The 25615-nt window shown below is 48.7% G+C and overlaps 7 protein-coding genes across 7 annotated transcripts; 4 read left to right on the forward strand and 3 right to left on the reverse strand.

The window, feature by feature from the left end:
• Nucleotides 1-1013: 1013 nt before the first annotated feature.
• Nucleotides 1014-3155, forward strand: STEHIDRAFT_158061 (uncharacterized protein; the record flags this gene model as incomplete). The annotated part of the gene is made up of 3 exons (XM_007305423.1): nucleotides 1014-1319; nucleotides 1982-2410; nucleotides 2478-3155. 3 exons carry the CDS (start codon nucleotides 1014-1016, stop codon nucleotides 3153-3155), a joined length of 1413 nt encoding a protein of 470 aa, XP_007305485.1.
• A 9227-nt stretch (nucleotides 3156-12382) lies between these two features.
• On the reverse strand, nucleotides 12383-13443 carry STEHIDRAFT_112006 (uncharacterized protein; the record flags this gene model as incomplete). The annotated part of the gene is made up of 5 exons (XM_007305424.1): nucleotides 12383-12433; nucleotides 12541-12626; nucleotides 12711-13064; nucleotides 13104-13353; nucleotides 13408-13443. 5 exons carry the CDS (start codon nucleotides 13441-13443, stop codon nucleotides 12383-12385), a joined length of 777 nt encoding a protein of 258 aa, XP_007305486.1.
• A 1378-nt stretch (nucleotides 13444-14821) lies between these two features.
• Nucleotides 14822-16497, forward strand: STEHIDRAFT_158063 (uncharacterized protein; the record flags this gene model as incomplete). The annotated part of the gene is made up of 4 exons (XM_007305425.1): nucleotides 14822-15273; nucleotides 15330-15718; nucleotides 16002-16138; nucleotides 16195-16497. The coding sequence occupies 4 exons, from the start codon at nucleotides 14822-14824 to the stop codon at nucleotides 16495-16497; spliced, it is 1281 nt and encodes a 426-aa protein (XP_007305487.1).
• Nucleotides 16498-16817: 320 nt separating this feature from the next.
• On the reverse strand, nucleotides 16818-18096 carry STEHIDRAFT_158064 (uncharacterized protein; the record flags this gene model as incomplete). Its single annotated transcript, XM_007305426.1, has 5 exons — nucleotides 16818-17041; nucleotides 17129-17205; nucleotides 17271-17295; nucleotides 17359-17674; nucleotides 17950-18096. The coding sequence occupies 5 exons, from the start codon at nucleotides 18094-18096 to the stop codon at nucleotides 16818-16820; spliced, it is 789 nt and encodes a 262-aa protein (XP_007305488.1).
• A 1104-nt stretch (nucleotides 18097-19200) lies between these two features.
• STEHIDRAFT_158065 (uncharacterized protein) lies at nucleotides 19201-20207 on the forward strand (the record flags this gene model as incomplete). The annotated part of the gene is made up of 4 exons (XM_007305427.1): nucleotides 19201-19490; nucleotides 19568-19769; nucleotides 19834-20019; nucleotides 20073-20207. 4 exons carry the CDS (start codon nucleotides 19201-19203, stop codon nucleotides 20205-20207), a joined length of 813 nt encoding a protein of 270 aa, XP_007305489.1.
• A 60-nt stretch (nucleotides 20208-20267) lies between these two features.
• STEHIDRAFT_59298 (uncharacterized protein) lies at nucleotides 20268-20918 on the forward strand (the record flags this gene model as incomplete). The annotated part of the gene is made up of 2 exons (XM_007305139.1): nucleotides 20268-20667; nucleotides 20710-20918. 2 exons carry the CDS (start codon nucleotides 20268-20270, stop codon nucleotides 20916-20918), a joined length of 609 nt encoding a protein of 202 aa, XP_007305201.1.
• A 707-nt stretch (nucleotides 20919-21625) lies between these two features.
• On the reverse strand, nucleotides 21626-22905 carry STEHIDRAFT_60074 (uncharacterized protein; the record flags this gene model as incomplete). Its single annotated transcript, XM_007305199.1, has 2 exons — nucleotides 21626-22525; nucleotides 22576-22905. 2 exons carry the CDS (start codon nucleotides 22903-22905, stop codon nucleotides 21626-21628), a joined length of 1230 nt encoding a protein of 409 aa, XP_007305261.1.
• Between the last annotated feature and the right edge of the window lie 2710 nt (nucleotides 22906-25615).

Raw genomic sequence — 25615 nt, forward strand, 5'->3', positions numbered from 1 at the left:
CTATCCTCCCCCATCGTAGGAATTATGTCTAGTGGCATTTTTCCTAACGACCTAAGGTCGGCCGAGGGAGATAATGGAGTTGAGTGGTCAAGGACACTCCTCCAATTTATCTGGACCTTCTACGATTTTATTGAAGAGTCGCGGGACGTTCAAGCTCCACCACAGGAAGCCGCACCGACCTACCGGTTCTGTAGAACGATTCAGACTCCGATCCGCCAGTTATCCTCCTCCTTGCAATGCCTCTAGGATATTCCACAGAGCGTATTTTCAGTCCAAATAAAATATGTACATGTTCTATAGACCCTTCACGAGCATCCTGGATATAGCACCAAATATTCCAACAAGTCCTTGTTCAACAATGACGAGTTTCAGGCATAACCCGTGTCAGGGCCATCTGATAAGAGAATTGGTCGTTTGCCTCACCCGTCCTCCACTCGAATATTGGGTATTGGGTATCGGGAGGAAGGTATTGGATCGTACTACGTGTTTGCAAAGATATATGATTATTTCGGAGGCTCTTATCATTGATTCACGGCTTTTCTTACTCATCCAGTTACTCAGCCAAATGGCCCATTGTTCTGATAATTGTTCTACCTACTTTCTTTCTACTCGTTGGTGTTCTGCTCGATTCTCTTATTTGGGCGACACGCTGCGACCTTCCCTACTATTTTTCTTGGTCTTCTAGTAGTGTACAACAATGGGCACTTTTTACTTACTCAGCACTTAGAGATATCGCTCTACAAATATTTCTTCCAAGTCTCAAGTCCCTTTGCTACAGCACAGAACAGTTAGTATAAATAGTGTAGACGTCTCGCATGTATTCCCTCAGTTTCCAGATTGTCAATTCCCTGGCTTTCTATTTAGCTCAATATGTTCCTTTCCCTCCCTTTTCGTCTCAGCCTCTCTAAACTCGTCATGAACCGTGGGGTTTTATCCACTCCCTGATTGCCCGGTCGTGACATTATCTGGAAACTCCTACCCCACCCCTCCCGCATTTTTTCATTGTCTGTTATATGTCCTCGAGATCATCCCCAACTCCTCTTACATATACATTCTACTACTCCTTCTCTGCACCCACCCCCGCCAAACTACTTGCACTTCTCATCATCCACCACGTTCCCAATCTACCCTCCAATCCTCTCGCAACCACTTTTGTCTACCGACACGTCCTTGACGGATCCTACACCCCGTTCATCACCCCAATCGCCTCTCATCCATATGCGTCGCAAGTCACTATCAAAGAAGAGGACACCTCCGACGAACAATTCTCCCAACTCCTTCAATATCCCTCCCCGGAACCAGAACCCTCACTTTCCACCGTAGCTTCAACGCCAGCTCCTACCTTCACCCGGTGCCGCACTGATCTGATGCTTCGTTGCATCTGCAAGAAGTGCCATCTCTAAGGCCCTCATTACCTTAGAACACATTCTTCTACTTCTCGCGTCTACTATAAAATCATCTTTCCTTTTCGCTTCACTTTCGAACGTCGCAAGACACATTTTAGGAGCGACCCGGTGAACACATATACCCGGGCGTGTCTATAGTGGCTTGTAGAGTTCGGTTGACTGTCCAGAGTAGCCCTCTGCAATCGGTTGCACTTTAGTCTGCCTGCTCAAACCAGGGGCTATCGGCTTTACAACTGCTCTCGCCTCACCTACTGTAGCACCCTTTGTGTTCCGTTACCTACGCCATTTAGCCTGAAGTAGTTTTACTTTGCCGAAGAACATCGCTGGACCCGCTGTCAACTCTCCTATTCATTTCTCCTTTCATCATTTGACTTCGGCCTCTGATTACGGCTACTCGGCTGTCGTAATTATTGCGCACAAGCCTCGCTAGGAGAGTTCGACGCCTCAAGACCTTGGATCAATATTCTTCACCTCCCATTATCTATTCTTCACTCCTCAAACAATTTTCATCTCTCGAACAAAGCTCGTAGCTATTCAATCTGGTGTTACCGTGGTATATTTGACACGACACCTAGAACGAATACTACTACACTTACTACGACCAGGACGGCTTTAGAGGAGATAGAAGATTAAAGTGTGAACCATCAAGAGGAGCGGACGAGTATTTTACCTACCTCAGTAACACCATTCGCGTCTCTGAACCAAACACGACTTACTCCCAGACTTTACCCCCGGACGTCCCTACACCACCCTACGGAGTTTGGGATCCCGATCGATCCTTTTGGTGCACTCGCATCACACCCGGTCGAGCTCTAGTCCAAGCCGTTGAAAATTCCTACCCGGTTTATTTTGACGAAGGGTGGAAATATATCTCACCCCCTGGAGAGCGAGTTCCAACAACCAGAGATGCTTCTACGCCCCTTTCTACGCCCCCTAGAACACCCTCTCCCATCATCCCCAAACTTCCTAACTCATCTCTGGCTCGCCCTATGCCGACTCAGACCGTGGGCCCAGACAAGAATACATACCCAAGCCCCACGTACTGATATGATGAGCAACCAAGATGAGCAGGAAGTAGCAGGAAACCTACGAGAAGGAGAAGAAACACCTAGAATCAACCAAAGACCGGGTGATAGCAGACAGATCAAGGCAAAGCCTAAGCAAGGAGGAGGCGATGATGATCCCAGTAACGATGGAGGAGACAACGGAGGAGGCAACAACGATAACTCATCAGGACACTTCACTTTCAATAGTACGATGTTGAACCATACTCACCGAACGTATACCGGAGATAACCCCGCCGAGTTTAAGGAAAACAAACACGTCGCAAAACCTCCACTCTTCGATGGATCTAACTGGGATGAGTTCTGGACTTCGGCCCTGGATAATATTCGAGCAAACCCGAAATATTTCCAGTCCTACCGTCGCCGCATCAAATATGTCCTGTTGTTCTTCCGAGGGGCCGTATTGTCCTGGAAACAAAATTATATTTCCGATCCAGACAACGCCGTAGATCTCGACTACCCATACAACCCCGACACGGATAAGCTAGAGCTCCCGCAGGAAAAACACAAGGCAGGAGTCACCAAAGCAGACTGGTTCTGTTTCATACACCTTCTGAAACGAGACTACAAAACCTTAGATTCCCGAGGGCAGGCTAGACAAAAGGTTATGTACTCGAAGCAAGGAGCCCAGACTGCTGCCGAGTACTTCCAGAACTTAGATTTGTGGAGGAGGATCGCGAGATAGCAGGGACGACAGTACGACGAGATGGTTATTGAGAAGGTAAAGGAGAACGTCAATAGCAGGATCATCGACACAATATACGGACAAGAGATCATGCCCACTACTTACGATGCCTAGAAGCAAGCCGCTATCTGATGGGACAACCGCGAGCAGACAAAACGACTCGCCCAAGGATATGGAAATAGACCTACCTCTCCTTCCCACTCGTGGTATCGACCAAGTGCTCCTAACCCTTCCTATGTTCCTTCTGTTCCGCCTCGTCCACCGACTCCGGGCCCTTCTAATAATCCCCCAAGGCCCGCTTCACCCACCCTATTCCGTAGTCCCTCCCCAGCACCCACCTCTCGAGCAATGCTCCCAGACACCGAGTACAAAAAGTGCAAGGAAGCCGGTGAGTGTTTTGGTTGTGGAAAGAAGTGGGATCCGGGACACCGTTGCGAGTCGAGGAGTCAGAGGATTAGAGCCGCTGTTCATACGCTGAGTGACAGAGACAGGGGGAAGCTGCTGGACGTACTAGATGTGGATTTTCCCCAAAGTTGAGAGTGCAGGCGGTCCTCTCAACTTACCGATCAAATTATTTCTCTCCTCTTTCACTTTGTTCTTCTTTCTCTCCCTTGAATGCACCTTCATTGAAGCATTCAGTTCATTTTGATAGGTTCCCTATTTTTTACGACTGCCCATGGTCAGTAGAAGACTGCATAGATCCCGAGATATTTTTCCCTGATGACGACCCTGTTATGATACATGCTTCAAATTTTTCTGTACCTCCATCTTGCGACTTACCTCAATCTCTTTCTCCAGTTTCTGATGTTTCGTTCGACGATAGAATAGCCCTGCTCTCTGAGTGGAAGCAGGACGCAACTCCTGATTTTTTCTCGGCTTTGACTGGGGATTCAACTCCCATCTTACCTGTTTTACCTTTTTTACCTACTCTGATTGAATCTCCATTCTCTCCTGATCAAAAAACCGCCGCCAAAACCCTTCTAGAAAAATCAGAAACGACCCGATGATGGAAAGGAGCTAAGAAAATAATCATAGGAACCGGGGCGAACCAGTTAGACATCCCAGTACGGCTCCAAGACCTTTCACTGACTGGGAAGACTATTTGTACAACGGCCCTATTAGATTCCGGTTGCACCAGTAGTATTATCGACGAGGCTTTCGTAAGAAAGCATAACTTACCTACTTGGCCTCTCGATAAACCGATCCCGGCAGTTAATGCTGACAGCACTGAAAATGCAGTGGGTCTGATTACTCGGGTAACCGAGCTTAGTGTTTCCATTGGCGATCACACAGAAAAACTAATGTTTGTGATTGTACAGCTAGATAGACACAGCTTATATTTGGGATTCAACTGGTTAGACTTCCATAATCCAGAGATTGATTGGACTCACCATACGTTACACTTTACACGTTGCCCTAAGTCTTGTAGATACTATACTCGTACTATTAATCCGGAGGACAATGAAGATGAGGTAGAGCGGGAAAAGAGTACAGGGAAAATCGAGAAGGATAGGGAGGAGACAGACGAAGACCAGTTAGAGACTGGAGATCGTATATTTATGTGCAACGAAGAGAGCTACCAGAGGTCCATGAGACAGCAAGGGGAGGACGTAGAATCGCGCAGCAATTTTGCGAAGGACTTAGCAGCGAGCCTACCCAAGGAAATCCGAGACTACTGGTCTGTGTTTGGAGAACCGGGTTACAACAAACGGTTACCTGATTGACGACCTTGGGATCACGCAATCGAACTTACACCTGGCTTCAGTCCCTCGGAAGCTAAGCTGTATCCTGTTCCGAAGTCTCAGCAACAGGAGCTTGATGATTTCCTAGACGAAAATCTACGAAATGGTCAGATCCGCGAGTCCAAGTCCCCCATGTCATCCCCATTCTTTTTTAGAAAAAAATCCGACGGCTCCCTTCGACCTGTACAGGATTACAGGAAGCTGAACAAGATGACAATTAAGAACTGTTATCCTCTCCCACTCATTGGCGAACTACTCGACAAATTGTAGGGCGCGAAGTTCTTTTCGAAGGTGGATATCCGATGGGGCTTCACTAACATTCGTATCAAAGACGGCGACGAATGGAAGGCCGCGTTCTTGACCAATTGTGGACTCTTTGAACCTCTAGTCATGTTTTTTGGAATGTGCAATGCTCCAGCAATGTTCCAAAAAATGATGAACAATATCTTTTAAGGAGCTCATCGAGAAGGGAAAAATAATTGTATACATGGACAATATTTTAATCTTCACGGAGACCGAAGAAGAACACTGGGAGATAGTGAGACAGGTTCTAAGTCTCCTATCGAAGCACAAACTCTCGCTCAAGGTTTCCAAGTGCGAGTTTTGTAAACCCGAGATCCCGTTCCTCGGTATGATTATTGGACACCACAAAATCCGAATGGATCCCAAGAAGACACAAGCGATAGCAGATTGGCCCACGCTAAAGTCGAAGAAAGAAGTACAACAATTCTTGGGATTTTGTAACTTCTATCGGCGATTTATCAAAGACTTTTCTAAGATTGCACGCCCACTTACCCAGCTCATGGGTAATGTCGACTTTAACTGGGGAGACAAAGAACAAAAAGTGTTTGACCTTTTGAAAAACACCCTTTGTTCCAGTCCAGTCCTATCGGTATACCAAAACGACCTACCACTGCGCGTCAAATGTGACGCCTCCAACTTTGCCTTAGGAGCCGTGCTGTCCCAGCTTTAAGAAGAGAAATGGCATCCCTTGGCGTATTATTCTAAGTCCCTCAATGAGACCGAGAGGAACTACGAAATATACAACAAGGAATTGATGGCTGTAGTCTCGTCTCTCGAAGAGTGGAGACAGTATTTATTGGACACTGGGACTCCCTTCGAGATATGGTCGGATCACCAAAATCTCGAATACTTTAGAGAGCCTCAGAAACTCAATAGGCAGTAGGCCAGATGGTTCCAAGAGCTCCAGGACTATAATTACTTGCTACATCATAAACCTGGCTCCCTAATGGGTAAATCTGACGTGATCACACGACACCCAGATTTAAACAAAGGAGAAACATATAATAAAAATGTAACGGTCCTTAAGCCAGAACACTTCCGTCGTCTAGCGCAACGAGCAGTCGAGATGCAGACCCAGTCCTTTACGAGTATTTATGAATGAATCAAGAAAGCCGCGGGGCGGCGTGACAAGCTCGTAGATCGAGAGTTAGGGGCAAAGAATAAGGAATGGGAAGAACGTACCGACGGAGTAGTCGAGTGAAAAGGGAGAATATATGTACCAAAAGATGGCCGACTTAGACAAGAACTTCTAAGAATGTACCACGACGCACCTTTGGCTGGACACCCAAGTCAGCATAAGACGCTCGAGCTCCTCACGCGTGACTATTGGTGGCCCGGAATATCTAGAGATGTGAAGAAGTATGTCAATGGGTGTGCCTTGTGCCAACAGAACAAACCTCTTCATAGACCCAGGAAAATACCTCTCTCTCCCCACGACGTTCCATCAGCACCTTGGGAATCCGTATCAATGGACATCATTGGACCCCTGCCAGAATCTAAGGGGATGGATGTGATATTGGTTGTGGTATGTCTATATTTGAAGAGAATACATACCATGCCTTGTACAACGAAGGTTACTGCATTGGATGTTGCCAAAATGCTCCGAGACAATGTATTCCGACACCACAGACTGCCCAAGAAATTCATATCCGATAGAGGCCCTCAATTTATTGCCGAGGTGATGGTTGAGCTCTATAAACTCCTCGGGATAGAATACAATCCATCTACGGTGGCACACCCGCAGACAGATGGCCAGATCGAGCGAGCGAACCAGGAAATTGAAGCCTTCCTCCACATTTATGCCAACCATCGTCAGGACGATTGGGTAGACTGGCTTGTCATTCAGGAATTTTGCCACAACAACAGAAGTCTTAGTCCTCTCCCATTTTGTTTTTGTGATTCAGTTCCTTTTTATTCACTGGCAAGTTTGACCTATTTCCTATTTGTACCATATTGATTTCATGCAGTCTGTTCACCAAGCACGGTTGTGGTATTTGGCTGGCTACAAGTTATTTCTTGTTATGATTCAGGCTCTATGAATGGAGCAAACGTTCGAGCATCCCAAGTGTAATGGGCAAGGTTAGGAGGCAGAGCTGAGGGAAGAGGCCAATAAGCACAAGATTAGATTAGAAGTGATTAAGGTAGAAATGCTACTGACGTTGACCGATGAGAGAACAGAGGGAGCAGGGAGGCGAGTATTTATGGTAACCAAACTGAGACATTCCGGAGAGACCCAAATAACAAGGATAATAGGAGTAAAGCCAAGAATAGCTGAGACGAGAAAGAGACAAGACGAGATGTGGCGAGAATAAAAGCGGAATTAAATGTCAGTTAAATAAAACTTGTCGAGAGCGGGAAGGATGTGGCGAGAACACGAGGCTTGGTAAATATGAACAAAATATAAAATACTGCCATGTCTGACAATATAGATATGTCAATCAAAAAAGCCTTTTTCCAGTTGCCATGACTGAAAGATATCTTGTCAAGATCTCTGTGCAATAGTGTTGGCGTGTGTACTGATTTGGGTGCCCAACAGACGCTTATGCATCACTTACCCCCAAGAACACTGCCAGCAGGGGTATTGAGCAAATTGTTGCAGTTCAATTTGAGGGAAAAATATCTGTGTATTATTGCTATTTACAAAAGAGTTGGAGGTGCAGCATTTTCCACCAATTCTGCTGCCACCCCTCCAAGTCAAATAACTTTCCAAGAAGTGCTCGGAAATACATCCTACCAATACATTTCTTGCACAATTTGAATGCCTCTGTGTATCCCAGGGAGCAGAATCTAAAAATTGCGGATTCTTCTGAGTGACCTACCCAGGCCGTGTGGCCCAAGACTGTGAACGAGAAAAGACATATAATAAAGGGATCTTGCTTTCAGAAATTATAATGCATGTACTACAAGTATACTATACATTAGTACTGTTGAATATTGGAGCCGAAATGTCGCAACTCAATTCTATAATTATTGTATAACATTCTATACCTGCCTTCCAGTTGTGTGGCACCACCCGGTCAATACTTCCTCATGCATGAAGCTGACATATAGGTATATACCCAGATTATGGCTCCTAGACATTGGATGACACACTTGTATCTTAGTATACACACAAGAATTAAAAGATTTGATGGCAGTATGGCCTTGCTATTTCTGTTTTCTTGTTCACAGTCTTGGGCCACACAGGTCAAGTAGGTCACAGAGGAAAAGTCGAAATTTTGAGATTTTGAGATTTTGCTTGCTAGGACACATAGAGGCACTTGAATGGTATAATAAATATGTTGGTAGTATGTATCTACGAGCAATCCTTGGAAGGTTATTTCACTTGGAGGAGTGGCAGCTGAATTGGCGAAAAATGCCGCACCGCCAACTCTTGTGCAAACAACAATAACCTACTGTACCCGGCCCTCTTCATGACTATGATAATCTATGTACTTGTTACAGTTGGTTTCAGAATGATACGTTCCAACTTTCCCGATTCCGGTCAGCCACAGCACGGCATCAGTGGAGCATGCGGCGGTATGGCAAATCCTGTGCCTCTGTGTGTGGTTTTTGTCATGACCGCCACCTGTACCATACACATATGTGCCATTTTTAATCCATTTTCCATGTTTTTCCCTCCCGTACGCCACCCACGATTTACGCCACAGTCTCTACGAGCCCTCCAGATTTTTCCCAACATTTCTATCGTTTTATTTCGCCCATCGAACCTCGTCGAACTCCCCACAGACCACATAAGGAAACCGGCTCGGCAAGTCCCGCACTCGCGCGTCGAGTCTCATTCCTTAAGTCTCGACCCTTGTTAAATGTGTCCCGCGACATTTCTCCTATCAACACACAACGGACCGAGTACCTACATGGACCACAACATGCCAAGGAGCACTCTCCAATTTATCTGGAGTTTCTACGATTTTATTCAAGCCATGCGCAAGGAGCGATTGCAGCTACGGAAACTCGCACCGAGCTGCCGGTTCCTGTGGAACGTTTCAGACTCCGACGCGCTAGGATTTCCACACCCCTTCGGACGAGGCTACAGGACGCAATACTGGGGGGTTTCTCTTCGAACAAAATTCTAGGGGACTCCCTCAAACTAAAGCTTTCTATTGATCCAACAATCTCGGCAATTGGCCCACTGGGGAATATACTACAGCACGATCTCGGTCTCAACCTCGCTCAGGGCCATCAGATAGTGTTCCTCCTCGTGTAGCTCGACCAGTTTCCACGCAATCGCCGACGTTTTGATATGGAGAGGTTCCTACTGGTTCATACTATTATTCTACGGTGTCCTGCGATTTTATTTCGTGCCTGAATTATCAAGGATAATCATTTAAGTTCGTATCCTTGTACCCATTGTTCTCTAGAACAGTTTCTCCATCCTCTTAGCTTTATCATTCGTTCTCTATGATCGTCTTGTTCTGGGATCCTCTCCGTACACGCTACAAGCTCGTTGCATGAACCTCGAAGTGTTTCTGTAGTGTACATACTTAGTGTCTGAATATTTGTCTTCTCCCTTTGATTCCTCCTTGATTATTCGTCTTACTCTTTATTCTACTTACTGTTGGGTGATCTGGGACTCGTATAAATACTCTAGAGTACTTGCATGTATTTCTTCAGTTTGTAGATCGTCTATTCCTGGGCCTTCTAATATACTCATCCCTCCACCACCTTTATCCGCCGCTTTTCCGATTGTTTTTGTTTTGAGCCGTGGGGTATCTCCACTCCCGTATCGCCCGGTCGTGACAATTTTCTGTGGCACCTTTGCAAAGAACAATAGATACCCACCTACTGTGGTGGTCCACAATGTCCCAATTTTTGGGGAGCCTTAAATACACTTGTATGATTTGAGTCTCATTTTGTTGTGGATATTTTGACTGGTGCTTGCTCGTCTAGCCTCCTAACAGCTCTCAAGCCCTCTCAAGCAAGGTCGTCTGGGTGCCCATGAACATCATAGACCTATTTAAATATTCCAGAACTCATGAATCATGAGCCCAGTTTTATATCCTAATGCTAAATACTATATGAGAGGCATATTCATGCCTACCATAAATAATTCTGACTCTGTTTGAGATGGGGCCACTCAGAGCCACACGTGCAGCATACGGATAACTACGTGCCGGTGCATGCTCCGCCTGAAGCCATGCTGCAGCTGACCAAAAACGCGAAAGTTGTGATTCCATATCATTCTGAAACCAGTTGTAATATGCTCCTGGTGAATCGAAAAATTGAGGCAGCCAGTGAGTTCAAGCTATTGCCTATTCTCATATTGCCTATTCTCATATTACTGTTCTTGTTACTAATGTAGCACAATATCTTGTGGCTGTTTCAGTTGTGGATGCCGATATCCTTGAGGAGCCCAGAGACAGCCATCCACAACACATGTTGCTTTGTGCTTCTGAAAAGATCAACTGGGATAATGTTCAGCGTTACCGCATCGCAAGGCCCACACTGAAACTGTCAGCCAGCATGCTGAAGATCACCGCTACGCTCGACGCTTTCATGCACTACCTCCATGTTCACCACGGTAAGGATGTATGCGATGAATTTTATTGTGAATTCTTAGTCTGTCTCCTCTGAGCCAATTCACATGACTGATCTGGAGTCGTCTGTATTTATATGTTCATTTATTTGTGAATGCTCCAAAGCAGATGTTATCGAGAGAGATTTGTGCATGGTCCTTGAGAGGGCTCTATTCCTGCTCGAATTGATTAGACAAATGTACAGTTCTCTTTTATCTATTTGGCTTTATTGCTATTTGAAAAATCCACGAGACTCGCAAAGAAAGAATAGTTTGAGTTTGGCAGGGGCCACCTCGGTGCCACCCGCACTGGGGAGGTCGTGGTTCAAGTCCGACGAAATGCTGTTCCAACTAACAACCCCGCCAATTTCCTCTTGGTGTGGGAGACACTAGATTTGATAGTAGAACTCATCAATACACCTCATTATATCAGAAGCTCTTGGAAATGTAAGGCACAGATAATCGAGCACTTGAAGAAACGACTGTGAGAAGTGTCACTGTCAATGATATTGCCCTCACAAAGTGATAAAAAAAGAAAGAGACAAAATCTATAGTAAGACTCGCCTGTGAAAGCGTCACTATCAATGATAAAGAGACAAGGACGCTTCCCACAAGTTAAAAGGATGTGCTCCGGTGCTTACCGGTCTACTATACAGATGGAAAAGTAACTGCCTAAACGGGATGCAGAGCGGCGGATCCTGAGGCACGGAATCCAGAGCTCTGCGGACCGCTTGGTGGCGGAATAACTACAAGTCATAACTCTGCAGTAAGTGGTCCTATCAGTCCCGGAAAAATTGCTAAAATATCAGGAAAATTCCCTCTGTCTCATCGTAATACTCCGGACACCCCCTCCTGATGAGGCAGACCTCAAGCCCTAAGCCCCATCATCTCCGCAAACTTCTGCACTTTGACCCTAGCCAGGGGATTAGTCAGAAGGTCTGCAGGCATCTCATCCATCCCTATATGCTCCATCCGGATCGTCCCCTTCTCTAACTCATCTCTCAACCAATAGAACCGCAAGTCTAGATGCTTCATACGCCCATGGTGCTCCGGATTCTTCGCCACTTGAAGCGCAAACTGATTGTCGATGTAGAGGGTAGAGGGAGAGTCGAGTGAATAACCAAAGGAAGTGAGCAAGTTGCGAAGGAAGAGGATCTCTTGGCCAGCAGTGGTAGCAGCGACGTATTCGGCTTCTGTGGTGGAGAGGGCGACGATGGATTGAAGGCGAGATTGCCAGGAAATAGTGCCAGTGCCCATCTTGACGAGATCACCAGAGGTGGAACGTCCAGAGTCCGGATTCCCTGCATAATCAGTGTTAGTGCAGGTGTAGAAGAGCTCAGTAGAGGAAGTAGAAGTAAGAGAATAAGTGAGTTCATAGTCGAGAGAGCCCTTGAGATAGCAAAAGAGGTGCTTGATCGCTTTCCAATGCTGAAGGCCTGGATTCTGACTGAAGCGAGCAAGGACTCTGACGCTGTGAGCTATAGTCTCCCACAGACAGACCTTGAAAAAATATGTTGAAGGTATTCAACGTGTCAAGGTCTGCTACCAAGTGCGGCCCCAAACCTGTAGGTCGACGTTCAGGAATTTGCGTCGGTGTTAGGCCATTTTATGCAATTCGGCAGAGGATGCCGCTCGTGTCTGCGTGGTGGTACCGGCGGCACCTGAGTCTAACCATTCAACCGCGTTGACGTGTCACGTCGCGTCGTCTCGAAAAAAAGCTGTAGTAGTGTAGCAACTCTTATATTACCATGGACAATTCAGAGGAGCAACCCTTTTCACCAGTCCAAAACTCTACAGGACGGGCCACAACCCCGAATGTACTTACAAGTCGTGCAGCCGCCAGCTCCCCATCCCAGGCCACACTGGCACCAAGCTCAACCTCAGGCTTAGGTGCACTCGCACCGTCCTCGTCTTCAAGATACCATGAACAATACTATGCTTCTGCCCCTAGCTTATATACAGGAGGCTCTGGATCTACTTGGATAGTACCCGAACCTTTGTCAAATCCAGTCGGCTTGCAGTGGTCTACACGGGCTTCAAGCGCCATTGAGACATCAGGTCCTCTCGACCCTCTCATCTCAGTCTCTTCGCAGTCACCGTGGATGCTTGAACAAGCTCGTGCACAGACACCGGATACATCCAGGTAATACTTAGAGTACAGCCGTGAATAACCGTGTCTCACATCCTTCCCTTCTTTCACTAGCACTACGTGTGGCACAGCGCCAGACTTTCCTGTCATATCAGCGCACTCCGTGCCTCCTCTGCCTTCGTTGACACCTGGATTTCGAAGCAGATCCTCTACGGGTTCATTGAATAGATCTCCTCCATCCCTTTTCACCTCACTTGCGGCTAAACGAAGTCACATACCTCATCCGAGAAGCGCCACACCCTCGATGGATCTCTCAGAGGCTCTCTCCTGGATAGCACCTTCCTCAAGGCCTCGTTCCTCTGCTCTATATTCACGAGCCCCTTCCTTGACTTGGACTGCTCCTCCCTCAACTGCCCCATCTCCGACTGTTCCATCGCCGATTACTCTCTTCTCGACTGCCCCATCTCTGACCACTCTCTTCTCGACTGCTCCTTCTTCAAGGGCAGCTTCTCCATTGTCTTCCTCTTTCTCGCATCCTGTACCTTGTACCTGTACTTGCACTTGTCGGAAGAACGGAAAACCAAAGCGGCGAGCACGGCGCACCATTGTCCAAAAGATCGACCTGTTCTTCGAGTTCATTGACGAACAGCTTGGCTGGTCGTACGGGAAGGTTCTCTACTATACAATGTGTCTTCAAGACGAGAAAGGGGAGCCTGTTAATCGCAGTCACAAACATGCATCAGCTATGAGCAAGTTTTACCGTGGACAGTCAATGTACACACCATCAGATGTGCTGTACGCCTTCCTTCGCACACCCGATGGGATACCGAAGACGGAAGAAGAAAAGGTCCAGATGTACTCACTCGACACTCCTTATGACAAAATCAAGTTGGTTCGACCAGCGATAACATCCTTCGCTGTGCAGACCACCTATGCACTGTCAGGAATAGAAGCTCAGAGGGGGCTGATGGCCCAGCACACACAGACACAGACACAGAGATGGGGTACAGAGACAAGGATAAGGGTATGTACATGGACGAGTTTTTGCAACCTAACCCTAACCCTAAAATGGGAGAACTCCGAACTGTGCCACAGTGGCCCCACAAACGTCCGCCACAACCACAACTGACATGCACAGCTTGTAAAGGAGCGGAACAAGGCAGTACTGCCAACCAGTGGCTTACACGCATCACAGACAAAGCGTGCAATGGCTACAGGTCAAGAATATGAATAGATCAGCGTGAAGATGCTGAAAGATGTCATGATGACCTTCGAGACTCATCAAGATCTCATGTACAAGATCTTTGTTCATCTTGCAGAACCGAAGGCACGGAAGGGAGTCATAGCAGTTAGAATGGTCAGACCCCCCGAACAGGTGTGTTATTAATCTGCATGTAAGTATGTTCAGGACTGCATCTGACAAGGAGATAATCAGGTAGCTATCTATGCTCTTAGCGCCATTAACTTCTTGCACAACAAGTATGTGAACAAGCTCCCGCTCGCAGATAGGCTCCTACTCTTCGTGTCTGATGCAGAGGATATCCTATTTCGTCACTCGAGCCGCACTGGACATTCAGTCAGCAAAAACACAGTAATCACTACCCTTCGACGACAAGGCCTCGACAATGCTTACTTACTTCGGGTCTGGGGACGTGACCCAGCAATTGGCCTGTTCGTGCGCATTGACAATGTCCAAAGCTTCTTCGAGTCACGTATTCCAGGGTTCAGCCGCGAGAATGAGGTCATGATGGGAATCTCTGGCCTTGCAATGAAAATGATCGACTACATACCGGACCTAGTCACCATAGATGCAATGCGGGGCTACAGCGACAATGGCCAGAGACAAAACCTCACAACCGATAGTCTGCTACGAATGGTCAATACCCGACACATTCATTCAGTAATGATTTTACACTGTGCGAAAACAATTGCGACCTACATCCCTGAGCTCCGACCACTTCTTCCCAAAATCCACGAGCGTATAAGGACCGAGAGCCTTCAAGCCACAGGGGTCATCATGCCACTTCATCGTACCGAGATCAGACCCCTTGCCACTTGCGCCAAGGACGAGAAGCAGCTGGCCGAGCTGAAGGACACTATCCGAGATGTCCTCAAGCAGCTTGGCCAGACAAAGGATTCCTATCAGCGCCGAAAGATATTCATCGGGGATGGCCTGACCTTCGAACTGATACTGCGACTGATAGACTACCTGCAGCTCCAGGAGAACGAATTCGACCGGCTTGATCTTGTAGAGCCCTTCCTCGAGCAGTGGCATACCGCATGGACTAATCTCTCCAGAATTTTTGAGACATTTTGGGGAGACAAGGACCTCAAAACCCCGTCGTCTCTTGGACACAATGCGTCCAAGATTGGTGTTAAACCACCGTCAAATCTCAGCAAGGTTGATTACTACAGTGGAAGACACACGGCGTACCTTGTTCTCGATGCACGAATGATGGATTGTGTCAGGTGAGCTTGAGCTTCATGACTCATACCGCTGTACTCAATATGATTTTGTTGAATAGGGTTTACTTCGAGACGGCTGATGTATTTCAGTATTTCGGAGACCTTGGGAAGGCTGCAAAGTTACTCTCCCTTGGAGCATATCACAACGCAATGCTCGCAAACACGGGTCATCCTAGCCTAAAGATTCCGGACGGTCAACTGTGGACTCTACCAGTGTGGCTACTCGAGAAAAGGAAGAAAGAGGCAGAGGAAGAGGAGATGAGACGACTCATTGAGAAGGAGAAATCAAAGTCTAAGCATGGCGGCAAACAGCCGGGTGAGAAGCCGAAGGATACACCGCCACCATTCCTCGGAGACACTGCCCTCGCTGAATCCAAACGATTCATGACTGACACCATCTTGTCACGAGTTTGTGAGGTGCAGATAATTGAGCACTCGAAGAACGACTGTGAGAAGCGTCACTGTCAATGATATTGCCCTCACAAAGTAATAGAAAAAGAAAGAGAGGAAATCTATAGTAAGACTCACCTGTGAGAAGTGTCACTGTCAATGATGAAGAGACAAGGACACTTCCCACAAGTTAAAAGGATGCGCTTCTGCGCTTACCAGTCTACTATACAGTTGGAAAAGTAACTGCCTAAATGGGACACAGAGTGGCGAATCCCGAGGCGCGGAATCCGGCGCTCTGCGGACCGCTTGGTGGCGAAATAACTAAAGTCATAACTCTGCAGTAAGTGGTCCTATCAGTCCCGGAAAAATTGCTAAAATATCAGGAAAATTCCCTCTGTCTCGTCGTAATACTCCGGACAGAGTTGTGTCAGAGGCAGTGGCTGCAGGCCTTGTCGGGACGGTGTGGGAGATTGAGAAGGTTCGTCGCATCTGAGCAACGTCGATGCACGAAAGCCTACTAACATATTTGATCAGTACTGGGGCATCTTATTTTGGGGCACTTCTCACCACAAGTATGCCACATACCTGTTGGAGATGATCATCAAGCTGGAGCTCAAATACCCACCTCGACTGAAGCAATGGTTCCTAGAGAACTTGCTGATCAATCCGAGCGGGGAGCCTGGGCATGTTCAAGAAGGGGACCTCAAGTTGGAGCACATAAACAAACCGCTTGAAAAATCGATTCATCACAAAAACGAACGATGGGACGGGCCTTTTCTCCAAGAGGTCGAGTCTCCAAATGTCCTTGCTCTTGAGGATATAAAAAAGGCATCATAGACGCACTCAACCTCAAACAAAAGAGTGGTGCGCACACGTTCCCAGAGACAAGGTCGGAGTTCAAGAGGCTGCTGGAGATTTACAGGGCTGAGGAACTGCACAAGTTTCGCGCAGGAAGGGACTATGGGAGGGAGGGAAAGGATGTGGCAAGCTACGAGTGCGGAGTCACAGCATTACAAGACGGCAAGCTAGCGACTTTCCTCGATGATACATTGAATCACCGTCACTTGGCGAGATGGGCACGTGAAACATACCAGACCACCGTGCAGCACAGCGCTGAACAGCACGACGAACAGCCGGAAATCGAACACGATGAGCTATCAGGAGATGAAACAGATATAGAGCGCTTGGGGAGAGTAGTGGATGAAGTAGATAGGCTCCATAGGGAAGATGGTACGATTTGGGAAGAAGAGGGACTTGGAAATGACGGTCTTGATGAAGAGCCGGAGAGCGAAGTCGACGAAGGGGTGCAAAGTGATCCAGAGTTGTATTTCGTTGATGACTAAGATGCTTGGGAGTTCTATGCGAGAAGAGATCATCAGACCTGTTGGAATGTAGTACACAATGATGAGAAATCATGCCTTTTGTCATTTTGCACGACCCCTTCCTCGACTGGCTCTCGTTGTGATACCAGACACTTCGTGCGAAGATCCACCAACACTCGGGTTTGCAGGTTCTGGGGCCGAATCCAGCGAAGTGAGCGTGAGCCTGCAGAGAAGTAATAAGTTGTGTCAGTACGACATAAGGCGACATAATGGATTCGCCGGACGTACGATCTCTTCGAGCGACGTTGCCCCACTGCAAGCTCACCATTGCAGTCTCCTGTCGTTGGTTCAGGATGCGATATACAGACTCATTCACTACATCCGTCCTGCCTCACGATCTCTGTCTCCTGACGTTGCGTCTCCTCTTCAGCTTCCATCCTCTGCCTTCTCTCAGCCGCGGCTTGTTCCTTCCTTGCCGCCGCCATTAGCTTTCTCTTCTCTGCTGCAAACTGCTTCTTCCCTGTCGACAACACCTCGAGCTTACTCCTCAACTCCAAAATCATCGGCCATAGGTGGTCTGCATTGGCCTTGCTCAGAAAGAAGATCTCGTCTGTGATGATATTGAGGTCGGTGGCCGACTGAAAGGTGTGGAGGCCATTCACGATCTTGCTGATGGATGTGTCGGGAAGATACTGTTGAGCAGGAATGTGGTCGAAGTCGAGTGGATCAGCGGATCTCCAGATGGACCAACGGAAGGCGTCGAGCTTGGCCTTACTGTGCCTTTCGAAATGATGCGGAATCACAAGTTCGTGAAAGTGGAGTTGCCACAGCTGTCGGAGATTGCCGAACGATGGACCTCTGATACCCGCTGCCTGTGCGAGCTCTCTTACCCTCGTCCATCACGATGCCTCCACACATCGTTTCGCGAGCGATCAAAGCACGCATCCCTATCCTTTACCATGTATACCAACTCGACGTCAAGTCGATCTGCAAGTATCTCGGCATTCGCAAGAGCTGTGTGTATGCAGCCCTCCAATATGAGGGCAAGTATTGCGTTCCGTGGAACCTTCATGCTCGTACCGTTGGCCGACGCCGTCTCATGAACTACACCCATGTCTCCTTTCTACACCACTTCCTTCTTCATAATCCCTGTGCCTACCTTGACGAAATGCAAGACGCTCTCCGAGACAAGTTTGGAACTGAAGTCTCCGTTGCGACTCTTCTTGCCACACTACGGGAGCTCGATTACACCAACAAGCGTGTCACGAAGGAGGCGTTGGAGCGGGATGCTGCACGCAGAGCAGTATTCAAGTATAGGATTGGTAAGGTCGCTCCTGACCCAAACATGCTTTTGTTTTTAGATGAGGCTGTAAAGAATGAGAGGACACCGGGGTGGATGAGAGGCTGGTCATTGAGAGGGACTAGGGTACGGCAGCGGCAATGTTTTGTGCGAGGGCATAGATATTCTATCTTACCCGCCATAACACTTGATGGAATAGTGGCTCGTGAGATTATTGATGGATCTGTCACTGCCGAACGGTTCTGCAGGTTCCTGCGTACACATGTGGTGTGTTTCCCCCTATCCTCTCTGTTTCCTTCCCGGTCTCTTCGGCACATAATGTGATGATGAATACTCAAGGGCCTTTCCCTCTAGATTCCTCTCACCAATCCTTATCCTGGGCCTCGCAGTTGTATTGTTCTCGACAACTGTGCCATACACCACTCGGAAGAGATACGTAAGTTAGTCGAAGATGATGCAGGTATGCCATCAGCTTGGATGTGTGGCCACTCTTTGCTTACAACCTTTCGCAACAGGCTGTAAACTTATTTTTCTCCCTCCGTACTCCCCCGACTACAACCCCATCGAGTTCGCTTTCTCCTCCATCAAAGCTTTCCTTCGTCGTCATTGGAAGGAGAATACTCTCTCCCTCTCTTCTATCCATCATGCTTGTGATAATGTGGGCCCGTGGAAAGCATACAAGTGGTTCAAGGCATGTGGTTATTGTAACTAGATATTTCGTCTCTGTTTCTTCCCTGAGCAATTGATTTTGAATGGAATTTCAGTATTGAGTGTAAGCACTGTGATGATTTCAAGCCACGTCATTGGTGGAGTCATTGGTGGGGCCTATTTCAACCGCACAGCATGTTCCACGCTCTCAAATAGCATTGCGCTCTCTCACTCTTGTTCTCGCTTTTTCTCGTCCTATTTTTGACTCTCATGTCTCGTGCTAGCACCCCCCCTCCGGCCGAGCCAGCCATCAATCTCAATGTCATCGTTGAGATGGCTTACTATGAGCGTTCTCAGCCAGCAACCCGTGGAAAAGGGAAAGGCCAGCAGAAAAAGCTCCCTCCCAAAATCAAAGACTTCGAAGCCAGCATAACTCGGAGCAAGGGCAGCTGGCTTTCTTTCCTCAAAGAAATCCTTCGCTGCCATGACGAGACAAGGTTCCGTGTCTCAGCAAGAAGGCCATATGGGATCAAGGTTTTGATCCCACCGGAAAAGGCAAAGTAAGCCTCATTCTCCTCATACATGCTCCCATGGTCTGCACGTACGGGGCTTATTCACTGACAAATCTGCATGAAAGGACAAAGGCTCGGGATGTCGACAGTCTCAAAGAATGGGAGAAGATGAACCAGCGCCTCGAAGAGCACGATGGTGGCGTGACACAGATCACAGTCTATGCGGATATGAAGGTGATTGGCAACTCTTGCAAGCTACGCCGAAGAGGAGGGGATGCAAGTGGTGATTCGGACAATGAAGAACGGCTCAGTGAGGAGGCTCCATCGGTACGTGACTCGTGTTTCTTCGGCAAGTCGCGCATACTAACGTAGCCCGTATGCTCCTTCCTAGGATGATGATGTGGCGTTAGGAGATCTGACCGAACGTGAGAGAATGACGCCTCACTGGATGAAGAAATTGGAGCGTATGCATGCGAACGGAGAAGGCGGGCTCACTTTCGTTCCATCGAAGCGAAAGCTGCCAGGTGAACCTTACCGTCTGAGTGCTGCACAGATCTCAAGGTGGATCGACTTTTTGGTGCGTGCATTGATGCTTTCTGCGAGTTTTGTGAGGACTCATATAGTGTACAGCATGACGGAACAGCCACAATTTATGAACCTCCGAACGACGGTGACTTATTCAGTCCACTGTTCCACGACACTATTCTCCATCCTGAGCGCCGTGCAGCTGCAGCAGCCGCTGCGGGAGTCCCCAGCCCTCTTTGACCACCCAGTGGCCCTAGTCCAGCTCAGAGTGACCTTGCTCATCTCTCGAACATCGTCACTATGATCTTCGATGCTCACGCTGGCACATCTTCTGATGTTGCACAATCCACCAGTGCCTCCGGCAATCGCTCATCTACCTCTCCATCCACACCTCCTCGCGAAACTCGACCGCTTCCGACATCGCCAGTTTGCCCGACGCCCACGAAGATTCCCCGATTCCTCAAGTACGCTGAGACCGAGCTCGGCATCCCGAATGCGACTTGTTTGCAGTTTAGTATGGAAGCCCATGCATATGGGCCTGATATTCTCGATAGCGTTACAGATGCAGAGCTTATGTCGGAGCTCAAGATCAAGCGTGGAGATGTCCTCCGGTTGAAGCGAGGCGCACCGGTCTGGTGGAACGGCCCACTTGCGAAACGTCCCCGTGTGGACGCGGAAGTTGCTGAGGGTGAGGGTTCTGGTGGCGCTTCGGCAAGGGGATCACCGGACGGGCGGCAGGAAGATATGATGAAAGTGCGGTTTGAACGTCGCTGGGCTGATGGGGCGCAGAGGCTTTACGGTCCACGGATCGTGAGATGGGATGGTCCTACTCCCGAGCGCGATTACGAGGACTGGTACTTCTCTGAGGAGGCAGACGACTGGCTGAAGGTTCCAGAGGGTTACATCCCAGAGTTTTGCTCTGATTACTTACTCAATGGTGGACAGCTCTGATCAGGATCTGCTTTCCGTTATTCCTGAGTTTTTTTTGTCGGACTGTTTTCGTTGCGCATCGTTTATGAACTCTTCGTTCACTCCTCCCAGTCTATCTCCTTTTGTGTTTATATCTTTATTACTATCTGTAAATATGCGGCCTATTTCTTATGTATACATATATATGTTCTTTCCTTAGTAGTTCCAAGATGCAAATGATGTTACGGCCTTTCTGCCTGTCCAACTCGAACAGAGTTAAAGGACCTCTGCTTCACGCTGGAGGCAGGTTTCCGAGGTCCATGCCGGCGATCTCTGACAGCTGTGGCCACTCCACTTTCACGAAGTCATTTCGAAAGGCGCAGTAAGGAATGCGATCTCCTCCATTGTGAGACGCTTGATCTTTGATATTTCCGCCGGGGACGAGTCCTCCATGACAAAGACAAAGTCAGTGGGCGCCGATGGATTTGGAGGAGATGGAGCTAGTGGATCAGGCTCGTTTCGGTGGTTTAGACAGCCTGAGCAGATACAACTGGGATTCGCGGATGGGGGAGTGACTGTTGCATTGTGGGGAACGCTGATCGGAGTGCTGTGGATTAGCACATTGGCTGTCGAGTTCGCTGTTAATGCAAGGAGCGATGATGATGGCGGCGATACTGTGTTCCATGTGAGTGGTTGATTTTGTGGCATTAATCGCCTTCGAGGATGTCTTCGTCTTCGCCTTTCCCTTCTTATTCTGAGGCGTCGGTGTCAGCGGTTTGGGTTTCAGAGCCTGTTCGGCGTGTTCGCGCGCTTTGGGTGTGATGTACATGGATGCCCCTTGCTGAGGGAAGCGAATGATCACGGTTCGCACGTCCGGGCCACTGCACAAAGTCGGTTGTGTCCGCCACTACACCGAACATGATGACGTCGGCGATTCCAGGGATGTTTGCGCCCACGCATAGTGTATCTCTTGCAATAATGATTTGCGACTCGGGATCCTTGGTCTCAAAAAGGTGTTGTGTCTGTTGGTTGTAGCTCGGCTCGTTAAGGGAGTTGAAGAGTCTTATCTTTTTCATGAGATTGGTGGATGGACCAGCATGCTTGTACAAGTCGAGGAGGACACGAAAGCCGAGGTTGATGGTGTTGCACGCTATGATAGTGCGTCGGCCATTGGTGAGTGTCGAATGAAGATCAGGGAATGTGCGTCCGCCGATGCCCGTGCTCATGGGACGGATGAGAAACTGGAGGTCGTCACGATGATTCGAGTGATGGATGAGGTGAAACTGGCCCTCCTTGACACGAAGCTGCGCGAAAACTTCTTGCTTGCGCTCTTTGAGTAGTGTGGCTGTTGTGGCGACACAAACACATTGGTCTGGTAGTCGAGAGTGCATGTAACCGATCTGATAGAAGGCCTTGCGAAAACTTGGCCCCCACTTGTATATAAGATGGAACTTGTCGACGTGGAGTAAGTACAAGCGAACTCTGAATGCGCTATCATCCAAAAGCTGCTTGAATGAATCGGAGGTTAACTGTTCTGGGGACAGAATAATGACTTCGATAGAGCGAGCCAACTGCCATAGATCACGGCCACTCTCCCGACCGGCAAGCAATGTATCACTGTTGATAGCCAGAGCGTCGAGACCGAATGACTTTAGCTCGACCTCCTAGTGCAGTGTCACTACGACGATAATGTAATCACAGTGAGAAGAGCACACACCTTTTCGACTTCAAGATTGTTCGTAGGTAAGAGCAAGAGTGAGACCGGGTGGCGAGGCAGCCTATCCCTCACTTCCTTGGATATTGGGAGTGAAATGTCTGCATGGATAGCGTTGATGACGAGGTGTACGAGGAACGTATAAGCTGTCTTTCCGCCCCTTGTTGCGATAATTGCAACAAGATCAAGTCCGTCAAGAGTGGCACATAGTCCTTCGATTTGATAGTGGTAGGGTATGTAATATGACGGAAGCTCAGCGATTGCGAGTTGACGGACAAGCTCTTGGCCTTCAGGACTTCGAAAGCTGGTGATCATCGAGACACTGAGCGAGACGTTGAAGCAGTAAACACGGAGCCGATATATTTCGTTACAAAGCGGTCTGAACTACGGTAGCAAGCATGAAAATCCCCGTCTGCGCCACATGGCGCGTCGTTTGTTTGTTTTCCCGCCTCCGCGCGTGGCTCCTAACGCCGAACCTCGACCTACGGTGCCGACCCCTCTGAGAGAATAAGACTAGTGAGCTATGTCTGGACGAGTGGCGATTGCAAGGTACGCCAAGGCTCCGACCGCATTGATATAAGGAATAGAGCGCATCTGCAACTCTTCTTCGTACGACTGGGGCGCCATGGAGGTGGAAAGGCGAATGGAAGGATCAAGGGGAGTGGAAACCGGACTGCAATCGGAGAAGTTGAAGCGATCAAGGAGGTCTAAGACGTACTGGCGTTGGGAGAGGCGAATGGTACGATTGGGACGATCCCGTTCGATAGAAACGCCTAGAAGAAAGGAGGTAGAACCAAGATCGCGAAGTTTGAAGTGAGATTTGAGCTCCAACTTGACCCGGTCGACTTCAGCCTTGGACTTTGCAGCAATCGTCATATCGTCAATGAAGACGGGTATGATAATGCGCAAATCCCCTCGACCAAACACCCAGATACTGTACTCACAGAGAATCCGCTTGAATCCCATCTCCTCTAACCTCTCGTTCAACGTCTCATGCCAAACCCTTCCAGCCTGCTTCAACCCGTACAACGACCTCTTCAACCTCCACACCCAACCAGCTCCTTTCTCCTCAAATCCCTCGGGTTGGCGCATAAACACGGTCTCCTTGAGCGTGCCGTTGAGGAAAGCAGATGAGATGCCGACACTCTCTAGATAGAGATCCTCGAAGGCCGCTAGGACGAGAACGGCGCGTAGAGCTGCCCAGCGAGGCGTAGGGGCGAAGGTTTCATGGTAGTCGGATCCAGGACGCTGAGAGAAGCCTTGGGCCACCAAACGCGCCTTATACCGCTCAATCGAACCGTCCGCGTTCCGCTTCACCTTAAAAACCCATCCACTCCCTATCGCCTTCGCTCCCCTTGGTAACTCGACCAGCTCAAACATCCCATTCTCCACCAGAGACTGAATCTCGCTCAAAGCCGCTTCCCACCACTTCTGCCTCTCCTTCGGCTCCTGCTTCATTGCCTCCTTGAACGATCTAGGCTCTCCATCGTGTGACGTCGTCTTCAGCGCATGGGCAAACTCGCAGGCCTGATCGAGGGTGAGATACTCCGTCCCCATAAAGTCCAATCCGGTCGAAACCAGCGCAGCAGAGTCGTAGGCATCGCTATCTTCATCCTCCGACTCCAAGATAGGATCCGGAATCCGAGTTTCTCTCCAAGTGGGAGTATCCGGAGTCGCTGCCAAAGGATCAGGACTATCGTCGCCTGTAAGTGGCCTATCCACCCGAGGAGGCGTCTGGAATCGAGGAGTAGGAAGACGAACAGGATCCGGAGATACTGAGCGAGGTGGGATAGAAGGAGTGCGATGAGGAGGACGATCGTTGCGTTGCTGAATGGCGTTCTCATTGAGAGACTTGTCTGGTGTCGGTTGTGGTTGTGGCGGACGTTTGTGGGGCCACTGTGGCACAGTTCGGAGTTCTCCCGGTTTAGGGTTAGGGTTAGGTTGCAAAAACTCGTCTATGTACATAACCTTACCCTTGTCTCTGTACCCCATATCTGTGTCTGTATCTGTGTGTGCTGGGCCATCAGCCCCCTCTGAGCTTCTATTCCTGACATCTCCTCCCTTATCGTCCCTCAATATCTTAATCCTTCTCCCTAGCGCCTTCTCTGCATACGCCTTGAACACTTTGAAAGCCCCAAAAGCCCCAAAAGCCTCACTCTTCTTCTTCAAGAACGAACCGCCTTGAAACGTCCAGCATCGTCGATAAACGTGACCCAATAGCGATACCCCGTGCTGGTGGGAGGGAGGGGGACCTTTGATATCACTATGGATGAGATCAGAGCGACGAGTAGCGGTCTTGGGAACGTTATGACGACGTTGCTTCCCTGAAAGACAAGGCTCGCAGATAGGATCAGCCGTAGAAGAAGAAGAAATGGTTAGGCCGTCAACGAGCCTGAGTGTATGCATGCGTATCACGGCGTCGTAGCTGGTATGAGAGAAACGGCGGTGCCAGAGAGAGAGATCGAGTGGCAAAGTAGAAGATAAACGCGCCTGATGAACTCCAAAGGAGGAAGTACGCCCATTGAGATAACCGATGTTGCCATCGACGATAGAAGCGGTAAAAAGCAGCTCTCCAGCTCGCTTGAAAGCGACGTCACGCCCGACGATGTGAAGCTCATAGCCCTTGCTCACAGAGACATGGAATAACAATAATAGATTCAAGGCGAGCTTGGGAACGTGCAGAACGTCGTGGAACACTACAGGACGCAACTCTCTACCACTGACAATAGGAACAAACTCGATAGACCCCATCCCTGAGAATAGATCACTGAGTTGTCGACCAAACGAATGGGCACGAAGTGGGGAGAGTACGAGCAGGCGCCTGTGTCTGTGTTCCAGTCAGTGGCTGGACGAGAACGGAGCCAAGCGGGGCGAGATAATGAAAGAGCACTTGCTCCACCGGCGTTCTTCTCCTTAGGGGTCTCTCCCGAACCAGACAACGGTGTAGAAGACCCTCCCTTCCTTCCGATTACAACAACTTCGTCACCTTCCTTACTCTCTCTGACGACCTCTCCCTTGACAATGT

This window comes from Stereum hirsutum, assembly GCF_000264905.1.
Source record: "Stereum hirsutum FP-91666 SS1 unplaced genomic scaffold STEHIscaffold_9, whole genome shotgun sequence".
NCBI classification, from domain to species: domain Eukaryota; kingdom Fungi; phylum Basidiomycota; class Agaricomycetes; order Russulales; family Stereaceae; genus Stereum; species Stereum hirsutum.